The sequence below is a fragment of the Taudactylus pleione genome, unplaced genomic scaffold, assembly GCF_031769625.1.
Source record: "Taudactylus pleione unplaced genomic scaffold, aTauple2 ptg000115l, whole genome shotgun sequence".
NCBI classification, from domain to species: domain Eukaryota; kingdom Metazoa; phylum Chordata; class Amphibia; order Anura; family Myobatrachidae; genus Taudactylus; species Taudactylus pleione.
In genome coordinates, this window is record NW_028284517.1 from 376,735 (window position 1) to 389,589 (window position 12,855).

A 12,855-nucleotide genomic window follows, 5' to 3' on the forward strand; every position below is an offset into this window, starting at 1 on the left:
GATACTGGGCTCTATTTATTAACATTATTTTTACAAAATAAAGTGAAAAAGGGTGTTTTCACACCCTTTTCACATTATTTTAGTTTCACCTGAATTTATTACAGGGCAATTGGAGTAGAATTAGTAAAATTCTACTCCAACCCCCAGTATCACTTATTTTTAGTAAAGCAGATCGCATTTTCCATAATTGTAATGGGAAATGTGATCTGTGTGAAAGTTACTAAAAATAAATTGTAAAAAAATACCGGGGGAAGCCCTGTGATAATAACGCCACCTGGAGGTGGCGTTATCCAGGGTCTCCCCCGGTTACCGGGCTCCCACTCTGCTCTAACAGGGAGAGTAGAGGCGGGAGCCGGTACCAGTATTCAGCTATGTGGTCTAAATAGACCGCAAGCTGATTGCTGTAAACAAAAGAAAAAAAAAATTAAACATTTTTTTTTTTACTTACCTGAATCCAGGGACCGGTGATCGGGCCTCCGGTGATGGCTCCTCTCCGGTCAGCTGGTCTCCCACAGTGCACTGGGGCCCGGTCATCAGGTGATATATTTATTTTTATAACAATATATGCAGGAGGAATAGGGCTCACCTCTGTCTGCTTGAAGTTGGCTTAAATCCAGCAATTCCACAAACACTGGACGGGAGGCGAATGCTGCCAGCAAGGTCACTTCCAATACCAAGAATTGAACCTCCACCACCAATCAATGCCCCCTCCCCACCGGAAGATCCTGATACCACCTTGGCTCTGTTATGGGGGTTTAGTGTGTGTCCGTATATTGGGTTACTGGTTTCACAGCTACAGTAGGAGAAAGCGGTAGAGAGTATTATGTAATAGTACATAGCATTGGAATAAATTCCTAATACAGAAAATGTAGATAATGGATGCGTGATTAGAATATTCAGCAAAGGATGGAAATTATATATTATGTACATATAAGAGTTTCACATAACAAGAGTAGATTTTACAGTCCAGTGTTCTCCATGTGCAGACTGTTGGTAAAGAGTTGTGTATGCATTACCTTACCCATGATCCTCTGCCAGTAGTGGATGGACATGTGTAAATCCTGTTCAAATCCCCTTTAACCGGGTATACACTAGATGATATTGTGGATCGGACTATATATCGTCCACATCGGGCAGTGTGCATCCACTATGTCACTGACGATGCTGGCTCCTGGGCATCGGCAGCGTAGTCACCCATCGGACCTGCATGCAGGTCCAACAGGCAATATCGTCAACTGGGGGCCATGCTGCTGAATGGCCCCCGAAGTCACTCCCGGCATACTCACTTGCCGATGTCAGAACTGCCACCTGGATCCGCCTTACTTGACATCGGCTGGGTACTCATCGTTAAGTGTGTAGCCAGCATAAGACTGTGCACTGCTTAGTGGACTGTGCCCCATAGTAAGGGTGACTGTTAGCTGCACTCCAGGGCAAGAAACAATAAATGATCTTTCCAATCCCATGGGATCTATGTGTGAAGAGTGTGAGATAATAGAAGTGCCATGAATTGAGTTTAAGTAGTTTAAAATCCAACCCCAACCAAACTACTAAGAAGTCTATATCAGTATGATCAGTGCCTCAATGGAGTTCAAGCCCAACAGGATAGTTCTGACCTTGTCTGACTGGATGAGGACTAATAGTACAGATACAGGACCCGAATATAAGTCACACTCAGGTCCAAATGCGACCACATTCAGAATATTGACTGTGTATGGGCAGTCAGCTACATATCACGAGAATCAGGCTTACAGAGAGAGAGCAGCAGATACGAGATACAATAAGCAGAGTTTCAAGTGGGAGATGAGCTGAGCTAGACACATGTGGAACTACAGCAGTGTTTCCCATCCTCAGTCCTCAGAGTTCCCTAACAGTACGTTGTACAGACTAGAAGATCTGGAAAACATGCACTGTTGATGGTCCCCGAAGACTGAAGTTGGGAAACTTGAACTATAGAGATACTGGGGCTGATGTAGATTTGGACACATTTTGTGCAGTTTGCATGGGATGAGTCTGAGCCACGTGGAACACTGAATAGGCAGCTAGGTACACTGCCATCGAGCACCCAGATCACATAGACCTGGGGATAGGAACTACCAGCAGAAACAGCAGAGACTTCTTGAATTTACCATAAAAGAGTCTGAGGAACATTTGTCTTGGCAAACACAATGGCTCCTTGTTTCTTAAAAACCTTTACCAGGACGCTGTCCTCTTCCTCCACATCATCGAGGTACTGCACAAGGCCGCAAGTGGAAGGATGGCCCTGAAAATCCAACAAAGGTGCTGTTAAAAGGGCGTCCGTGATTCACAGGTGAATCAGTTTGAGCCTTTTATTAAAGGTTCTATTCATTATCACTTATTTCTACAAAAGCAGGTGAAAATTGACATTTTCACCTGCTTTTGTAGAAAATAAGTTTTCAGGCCATCCATCAAAAAGGTAATGCAGGAGACATCACAGATATGTCCTGCTTACCCTCCTCTCGGGGAATGGCCCGCTGTCCCCATACACTAGTATCACATCTATCTGCTACTTACCTTCCTTCCTCTCGCGGAATGGCCCACTGTCCCCATATATTAGTATCACAGATATCTCCTGCTTACCCTCCTCTTGGGGAATGGCCCTCTGTCCCCATATACTAGTATCACAGATATCTACTGCTTACCCTCCTCGCGGGGAATGGCCCGCTGTCCCCATACACTAGTATCACATCTATCTCCTACTTACCTTCCTTCCTCTCGCAGAATGGCCCTCTGTCCCCATATACTAGTATCACAGATATCTCCTGCTTACCCTCCTCGCGGGGAATGGCCCGCTGTCCCCATACACTAGTATCACATCCTCCCGAGGAATGGTCCGCTGTCCTCATACACTAGTATCACATCTATCTCCTACTTACCTTCCTTCCTTCCTCTCATGGAATGGGCTGCTTTCCCCATATACTAGTATCACAGATATCTCCTGCTTATCCTCCTCTCAGGGAATGGGCCGCTGTCCCTATATACTAGTATCACAGATATCTCCTGCTTACCTTCCTCTCAGGGAATGGCCCGCTGTCCCCATACACTAGTATCACAGAAATCTCCTACTTACCTTCCTCTCAGGGAATGGCCCGCTGTCCCCATACACTAGTATGAGGAGACAAATTTATTGAGCGCCGGAAATACTATATTTTTGGAGCTTGCCTGCGGGAGCATTCACCATCTTCAGATGATATGTGCTCCTGCTCGCAGCGCACACCTCGCTCCTCCATATTGGAAGGAGTTCCGGGTTGCAAAGAGGGATCCGAAACCCCTGTTTGGCTGCTTCCGCCAGACGCCAGGGCTTTTGTGCGCAAGTGTGAACTCTAGTTCACGTAGGCGCACTAGTTTCACTGCTCCTAAAGACTCGGAGAGACAGGAGATTTTTGGATCAGCTGTCTCCTCGTCGGAGCAATGATGATTTGCTTCGGCACTTGCTGCAAGTTGGATTGTTATATATTGGGTTATCTGATGGTATAGTAGTGAGTGTGTACCAAATTATAATTTACAATTTTTACATTATTTAAGCACTAAGATCCTGATTCAGAATTTCCCTCAAGGCTGCCGAAGCCGCTGTCACATTGCGTGGTCTAAAATAAATGCAAATATTCTCCTGTATTCAAATTTGGCAGAACCACCCCTATCCGTCTGTTGGTGACAGCAGTCGTCATCACTATCAACACGCATTAACACCAGCCCGATACCTGCACGTTCATTTGTGAATAGCCCACAATACAGCCTACATGCCCCCAGCCCCCTCCTCCCCCTGGGACACTCAGATGAGTGGTAGTGCAGTGCAGATGAGAATAGTCAGTAGCATGGGAGGGGGAGGAGGTGACAAAGTGGGAGGAGCACAAAAGCAGGGTTCCAGTCAATAGAGACTATTCCATTCCTATTAGGTGAGTTCTGGGGAATGGATGAACAGAGATGTAGTTACCTTGCCTGCTGTTTAAATCTCGGCGGAATATCGACAGCCGGCGCCCCAAACATAAGTATAGAGGGGCCTGGTTAGGTGTTAGCCGTGGGGGGAGGGATAGGTTTAGGCACCACGGGGGGATAGGGTTAGGCTCTGGGACACACACACACACACAAAATCTCAGCTAGCTTAATATAGTTGTAGGATACAGACAGCAGCATCCCGACAGACTCCTGACACGTGCAGCCAGAGCCGGCCTTAACCAGTTTGATGCCCTAGGCAAGATTTTGGGTGATGCCCCTAGCACCATCGCTAGTTCCGCCTCTGACCCAGCACCCCTCTCCAAGCACAGCACCTATCAACCAGCAGCACAGATGACAGCAGCAGTCAGCAACATCCATCACCCCATACCCATTGCAATCCTCATCCACAGACATTTTAGTGCCCTGTGCCAGCAAGAGCATTGGCGCCCCCACTCCCTTGTTTGTCTCAGGTTACTGGACTCCGCAAAGGTCCATTGTAGGAGGAGCTGCTGTGGCTGGGCATGCCCAGCAGCCCTCCTCCAGTGGCAATTTTTTTTACTGCCCGCTGTCTCTGCTCCCCAGTCCCGCAACTGCCAGCTGTATGAGCTGCCGCCCAATCAGAGCTGAGCTGAGAGCTCCGATCGCGTTAGGACAGCAAGAGCAGAGGTGCGTCCACCTGTCCCAATCCCTTCATTTCCTGCTGTGAAGCTGAATTGGCCCTAGGCTTGGAATGCATGCCCCTAGGTATTTATTTAATTTGTCTATGCCTATGTCTATGCTCTGCGTGCAGCTAAGTACCCTAACCCACCGTTCCCGCAGCCTAACCCTCCCCTCCCACAGCCTAACCTTAACCCTCCCCTAGTACCTAACCCTAAACCTAGCCCTTTCCCTAACCCTAATACTCAGCATCGGGATGTCAGCGGTTACGATTCTGGAACCGGGATTCCTACTGCTGTCTGGATTCCGGCGCCAGGATTCTGACCGCCAGCATGCCGACTGCCGTGACGCAGGCAACTTCCCATTCAATCTACTGTGAGTATCATTTCATTATTGTTGCTGATCAATACTATAACACAGGGTTGCCGACATTTAGCTCCCTCCTTCCGGGAGGGAGCTGTCAGGCTTCCACAGGGAGGGCGTAATGCGGCAAAAGGGGGCGTGGTCCAGCAAATGATGCATCATTGTGGCCCCGCCCCCTCTTCACAATGCTGAGATTAATGGCATTGTGAAGCAGGGGGCGGGGCCACGAAGACACGATTCAGCGCGAATCTCGTCACTTCCCCCTTCCCCCGCTGCCGAGGTTTATACAGACGGGTCGCTGGGGCCGATTAATGTGGACCAGTCTCACAAACTGCTATACCATGTTGATTTAATACTTTGCCTGCTTAAGCTGCACAGACTGTGCGCTAAACTGCAATCTCCATATATGCACTCTCCTGTCACAAACTCCTGATAATACTTATGGAATATTTATTAGTTATGCATACAGTATGTCTGCTTAATGTTAGGCCTGATTTACTAAGAAATGGGTTGTCAAAACTACCAGTCATCGGCGCCTTTGACTGATTTAAAACAGCTATAGTCTGGTTTAGCATTTATTTCTATTGCTATTGTGGGTTTCCAACTTAAAAAAGTTCATCAAGCGAAACGCGCGTTTCTAATAGAGCAGGAATCTCACTACTGACATCACGAGTGATGTCAGTAGGGCCGCCCACAAAGGGCAGGCGTTCCCTCAGGAACGCCTCCGTTTGTCTGGCCACCCCCCTCTCCGCCTACAAAACGGGGCGCGCCGTCGATCAACATCGACAGCCGCCCCGTTTGTAGCGAGCCCCAGAATGCAGTGCGCAGTGCCCCACCATCGACCCACTTGCGAGCGCACAGCAACTATTTGTAAGAGAACATAAGCTAATAGCTTTGCATTAAGTGCTATAGAATACAATTATACTTAACTTGCTGAGATGATGCTCCTTTATAGGCAAAAGTTTGACTGCATACCATCTACCAGTGTAAAGGCTCGGTGAATAATTCATAAAAGGATTTCGGTACTATAGAAGTAGAACATTGGTGCACAAACCGCAGACCGTGGAAAGCATACAGCCTGTGGCCTATGGCCACCGCTGGAAGCCCGCCATCCTCTGTTCAGATCTACCCTGATTATATTAATAAGAGTAGGTCTGTCAGGCAGTCACTAGTTGGGCGCATCCCATCAGTAACTTGTCTGTAACAGGCAGCCTTTGCAGCAAATTAGATCAGTTGCCAGGTTGCAGAACTCAGTCTCACATTTGGCGATCTCACCAGACTGAGGGGTCTATTTACTAAGCAGTGTTAGGAGACAGAGTGAAAAGTGATAAGAAAGGGATAAGGTACCAGCCAATCAGCTCCCAACTGTCATTTTTCAAACACAGCCTGTGAGATGACAGTTGGGAGCTGATTGGCTGGTACCTTATCCCTTTCTTATCACTTTTCACTCTGTCTACTAACACTGCTTAGTAAATAGACCCCTAAGGCTCTGTTCCTGCACACGTGTGCATGGCATGCAGGATCATGCTAAAGAGCAGAGTCCAACCCGGGACAGACACATCCCGATGGACAGTGCCAACCTTTCTGGACAAACGTATATATTAGCTTTTCTAATACCGGTATAAAAGACAGTCTAGGACGCACATGTAACATAACATATAAAAGTAGTTTATATAAAGCTGTTTAATTGTTTTTAGGCTTCAGATCATAGTGATCTGTGCAGTGATTCTCCCAAACTCACCTGCCTCAAGCAGGTCTATTGTCTGGTCGATATTTGGATGCTTCTCGGTCAAATTCAGAACCGACCGTTAGTAAATCTCCATCATCTATGTAAAGTTTTGATGGTCATTCCGATGTTCTAAACTGCTCTATAGTTACATTTTTGGCCGATTTGGCATCGATTTTGACTTCAATAAATCTCTGATTTTCAAACTAGCTACCAAATTGCACAAAAATGCTAAATTGCCCTTTAGAAAATTTACCCCACACAGTAATTTGCTGACAAAAGCCATAAACAGTAACCACAAGCCACCCTCAAACTTTAATCTCAGTTATCTGAAAGACAACAATATAAACACCTCTGATAGACTTTGATAGTATGTACCACCTTGAATCATTACACACTAAAAAAGAAAAAAAAGAACTCCCAATCTCACCAAAACAAAGGTACAGTAGAAGCACTTAAAGAATTTCAGAACAATAGAGAAATAACCGTCAAACAAATGGAGCAGGGAGTTGTGATTGTGGATACACAGAGACAGTGGTGGGCTGGGCCGGGGGGCAGGGTGCCAGCTGCCCCCCGGGCCGGTACATATTGTGTGGCACTAGGGCCGCTGGCCGTAAGCTCCTTCCCGGAGTCAGCTGCTTCACTCACTCACCCTCCCCGTCACCGCACCACCTGATGAGGAAGCAGCTGAGACAGGAGCCAGCAGCAACCAATACATGCCCTGTGAGCCGAGAAGGTCTCACCCAGACGCGATCCATCTCCGCACTGCACCGACACTATGAGAGCCGCAAACCCCGGCCAATTAACAGAGAAGATGGAGGCCAGGCTGTTTTTCTACAAACAACAGCCCAGGTGGAGATCCTGGAGACCTGGACTCCCGCTGCATCTCCTCCTGGACCGCAAGGTACAGTTAATAACTGGCTGCATGCAGTGACCCCTGGCTCCTCAGCTCTCATACTCCAAAGAGACCTGCTGCATAAGATCTTGCAATAAAGCTGTCAATCATTCACCTTGAACATGCAGCAGAGTGACTGTAATGCATACAGATGAGCAAGCATCTAGTGGTTATGCAAATTTTGGTACCATAAAGAGCCCCAGAAGCATGTATTTGGTGACTGGCAGGGCTTTCTGGGACTTGTAGTTCTCCCGCAGTATGGGAAATGTAGTTAGCTGAAGCTTTGTCTTATTTCTAATCCTTCTTGAAAATAGACTTCCTGCACTCTACCAGACTGCCCTGAAGTGTGTTTGGTGTATCTGATGTTAAATGGCTGCACAGAGGGTGGTTGGTGTTGCATTAAGTGAATTGTTTCCTTGGTCTGTGAGGAAATGGTTTCGATGACATGTCTCGGTAGTGCCATCATTTGAAGAGTAGCATGTGTTTTATAGTTGTCTGCTGAATTTAGGGCCTAATTCAGCATGGATCGCAACTGCAACAGCATATGCAGATGGCTGATTGCTGCGTACTGCGCATACACGATAGCAGCATTGCACTCGCATTGCGATCACACAGACTACAGAAAGCCATCCTAGAGTGAGTGATGTCAGGTCAGCATTTGGGGGTGGTGACGGGGGAGGTGGTCAGAGAAACGCAGGCGTGCCTGCCCGTTTGAACACTTACATAGGTGTGCATAAATGAGCCATTGCGACAGCATACGCAGCTTGAATACTTACTGTATGTGACAAGACTTGCAATATCTGAGTAAGGTCAGACCTACTATAATTGTGCGTGAGGGGCCGATGTTAGCAGTGACAGCCGAGAAGGTTCCTCGACCTGCCTCCTGGCTGTCAGTGTCAGGCTGTGGCACAGTGCAGCTAGCATGAGAAGGGTCCCGGCATACTAACACAGTTTCCCCCCTCAAGCTCCCCCACCAGAACAGCTTCCCTTCCTTGGCTCTGCAATAGCCCCACCCCCAGTTCTCTTCACTTCCTCACTTCTCTTTCCTCCCTGCTTCTACTGGCACCACACAAAAGAAGGCTGACCCTACTGTAACTGCAGTGCACACCACAGAGGTCTCTCCCACTGTCACCTTCTCCCCTGCAGTCTCTCCCACTGTCCCCTTCTCCCCTGGAGTCTCTCCCAAGGACCCCTTTCTCTGCAATCCCTCTTGCTGTCCCCTTAACCCCTGTAGTATCTCTCACTGTCCATTGTGCCCTGCAGTCTCTCCCACTGACCCCTTTCCCCTGCAGTCTCTCCCACTATCCCCTTTCCCCTGCAGTCTCTCCCATGGTCCCCTTATCCCCTACACTGTAGTCTCCCTCACTTTCCATCTCTCCCACTATTTCCTTTTCTCCTGCAGTCTCTCCCACTATTTCCTTTTCTCCTGCAGTCTCTCCCACTATTTCCTTTTCTCCTGCAGTCTCTCCCACTATTTCCTTTTCTCCTGCAGTCTCTCCCACTATTTCCTTATCTCCTGCAGTCTCTCCCACTATTTCCTTTTCTCCTGCAGTCTCCTCCACTGTCACTTTTCCACGGCAGTCTTTTTTACTGTCTGAAAAGTTTGAGCTTCATCCCTCTCTCCATATAAGGTATGCCCGTACTCCCTCCCCATCTGCACCTCTTCCCCCTTTCCATCTGCACCTCTTCCCCCTCCCCATCTGTGCCTATGTCCCCTCCCAGCATGTTTGCCTCTGCCCTATTACCGCATGGCTGGTGGCTGCAATGAGGTGGCTGGACAGAGGACCAATTGCATTTGTGCCATAAAACTGAACCTAAGGATGACAGGTAATCACAACTGTCTGTTACTAACGGGCTTATTTATCACAATCTGCAATTTAAATGTGGATGTGATAAATATTTTACGCCCAAATTTGCAATGTGTAAATTAATAATTTGATGCAAATTTACTAAAATCCTCTTGCCAGGAGACGGGCTCCGATAAGAGCCTGCCCTGGGGAAGAGCTACGCTATCACAGCTATCACACTGCTTTCTGGTTCGGGTCCTCGGTGTACACTGCTCTCAGGGGCCAACAGAGAAGAATTCGGAGCACCCCTCTCCGGAAGAATTTTCAAAATACTAGCCCATAGGCTACTATTGGGTAACGCCATCTGGAGATGGCGTAACCCTATTGGGGCCAAGCTCCACAATGTGCTGGTAGAAAAGCCAGGGCCACTTACTTGTGTTTGCCCCCCAGGCTAAAAGTTGCCAGCCAGCCCTTGCACTAGAGGAGCCCTAACGTCAGATTCTCTCGCGAGAATCTGACATCAGGGAGCTGCGGCTCGGCCTCGAACGGGGATCCGAGTCAGGCGGGGAACACCCGAACATCGTTCGGGTGGACTCGGATCCCCAATGTTCGGAGTGGTTCGGATTCCACAGAATCCAAACCGCTCACCTCTAAGCCAAAGTATGCAAATCCCGCGATCACACACCAAGGCATTAGCACGCCCACTATGTCTTGGTGTGCGATCGCGGTGTGTATTTAGACGCCCACCAGCCTGACTCTCCAGGAAGTGTATGCAACAATCGGTAACATCGAGTAACATCGGACCCATACGCAGCACTTGTGGCAGACCATACCCAACCGCCAACACTGCGAGTGCTTCGTGTGTAATTCAGCCATGTGACGTGTACTATGACACTGCGTCTTAATTATGCACGCCTCTGAAATGGCGTTAAGACGCTCAGACACGCCTGCGTTCACACCACCACTCCCCCATTTCCATCGACCAACCCCTGTCACCACCCACAAACGGCTCGTCCTGTCACTCAAGCTAGCGAGGCATCTGTATACAAGGGGCGATTGCTTTGCGATCGCATGGACTGGTTCACACATTGCAATGCATACACATGCGCACATTGCAAACATCGGCAGGCTATGTGCGAACACAGCCTAGTGAACAGGTCTCAATCGGGCCCTCAGTATCATAGCAAGGCACTATTGCACCCTTTGACCCCCCAATTATGATGTCACAGAGGAGGAGGATGAGACCAGGAAGCTGAGTGATGGTGCATATGAGGTGGCTCTCCAGGCTGCAGGTTACTATTCCAGCCAATCAGCTGCAGCTATTCCACATTACACACTCAAGGCACTGAAATTGCATTGGAATTCTTGAGAGAACCTCACACTGTAGAATAAGGCACAAGGCTCAGGAAGTTACCAGCAGTGTATGGTCTCATTCCCTCATCACACAAAATAATTTTCCTTATACACTCTAGGACAGTGATTCCTAACTTTGGTCATCAAGGCACACTAATACCCCTTTTACACCGGAGCTAAAACCCGGGTTTTTGAAGGGTTAACCCGGGCAGCTCCCTGGTGTAAAAGGGGAGAGAGTTGGATCGCCGGGTCGAGTGACCCGGCAGTCCAACCCAGGTTACTAGCAGGGTTTAACACGGGCGTAGCCCGTGAAACCCTGCTATGAGAACAGCGCACTCCGGGTCACGTTGATCTGGAGTGCGCTGCTAGCCGGCCGATTGGTCCGGCTTCAGTGGCGCTTGGAGATGACGTCTGCAGTGTGAGCGGCGCTGACTCGGGAATATCCCGAGTCGGCGCCGGCAAAATTCCGGGTCTGATCCGGATAGGAACTTTGTTCCAACTCTGGGTCAGACCCGGAATTTAGGTGGAAAAGGGGTATTACAGTCATGGTTTTACTGATATCCATTCTTAAGCACAGATGGTTAAATCAAAATAACTAAGGTACTAATTAAGTTACCTGTGAACAACTATGGCTATCCTTAAAACCTGGACTGTTAGTGTGCCTTGAGGATCATGGTTGGGAACCCCTGCTCTAGGACAACAAGATTTGCTAAACCTATTTACTGAAAGGAACAGTATAAGAACCAAATGTACGGTATCAGTGTTATATCATTCCTTAATATCTATTTCCCATTCTAAATGACAAATGGGCATGTCAGCTTTTCCTATGTTTTAGGAAACCTGCGTAAAACCAGATGAGCAATATTCACACACTGGGTGGGATGCATGAAGCATCGCAGGCGGGATGCATCCTGCCGCCCTTCGCATGCATGCCGGCATTCATAACCCCGGTATGCATGATGACCACCACAAAGGACCGCTCTCTTGGTAAGAGCGGCTCTTTGTGATGGAGAGACTTTCGGGTCTATGATCCCTCACACTCCTGTGAAACATAACCACGCCCCTTTTGCGAGCGCTCACGTGCCTACAGTGTGCGCACAGGGGGAACTGCCGGGGCTGATCTACAACCCCAGTTCGTCCCTGTAGAAGACTCTTACCCTCGCCGATCACCACAAAGCAGGCATGGAGACTGGGTGGAGTTTAAAGATCCTGCAGGGACTTATGGGAAAATTTCCCTCTGTCCCTGCAGTTTTCGGGAAATGTAAGGATTTTCTTTGTATGACGCCATTCTGAGATGACGTTATATAAAGTAAATATTTTTCAAGCAATTTAACGCTTTTTGTTTTGCTGAATAGCAAAAAGCATTGAAGCACTGTAGAGATCAATGGCTGATCCCTACAGTGCGGTACTCTGCGAGATGGGAATTAATGGAGAAGATAATTGTGTTATCTTCTCCATTATCCCATTGCTGAATAGTGGATTTAGATAAAAAATGCGGAAATGATAGTTTCTGAATTTTTTCTGAAAAAAAATCATTGCTGAATAGACCCCTTAGTAAAAAAAGAAAGATTAATGCCCTATCGACAATTGACACTAGTACATTAACTTAAATGCATATATTAAACTGGTCAGCCTTTTTATTAATTATCAATCAATCAATAACTTAACTATGGTGATGGCCGAAAGAAACAGCAGCCATCAGAGGTCAGCAACTACCAAATCAGATGACTAGAAAAACTTGCAGGGCCACTTGCCCACTCAGAAAGTCCATAGGTCACATGAGACTCCCCCATACCTTCCAACGCACGGTTAGCCAACCAAGGCTGCTGACCCCAACAGCGACAATCAGCCAAAAGGTATATCAAAGGGGAGTGACCTATTAATCAGCCCACTGACCTCCCGGCTGCAGTTCTTTCCCGCCCAACGCCAAAGAAAAAAAGCGACATCAAAAATAGGCAAAGAAAAATTAAAATAAAGAATTGGGAGAGAGGGGAAAAAGCTGAAAAGAGGTCGTCTCATATCTGCAGCTGCCCTAAGTAAACTGTAGCTCCTCCCACACCACGCCTTAATAACTCTACCATTGGCTACACACTGAGAAAGATTAACCCTCTACTATCTAT

At 47.8% G+C, this 12,855-nt stretch overlaps 1 protein-coding gene across 1 annotated transcript in view; it reads right to left on the reverse strand.

Annotated features, from left to right (window-relative positions):
- Nucleotides 1-3,248, reverse strand: part of LOC148524856 (fatty-acid amide hydrolase 1-like) — a 38,647-nt gene extending 35,399 nt beyond the window's left edge. Inside the window, exons 1-3 of the mRNA XM_088471591.1 lie at nucleotides 3,197-3,248; nucleotides 2,127-2,280; nucleotides 587-793 (exon numbers count right to left, since the gene is read on the reverse strand). Of these exons, the coding sequence (XP_088327717.1) occupies nucleotides 587-793; nucleotides 2,127-2,280; nucleotides 3,197-3,248 (413 nt within the window). The remainder of the gene's footprint in view (nucleotides 1-586; nucleotides 794-2,126; nucleotides 2,281-3,196) is intronic.
- Nucleotides 3,249-12,855: the final 9,607 nt, after the last annotated feature.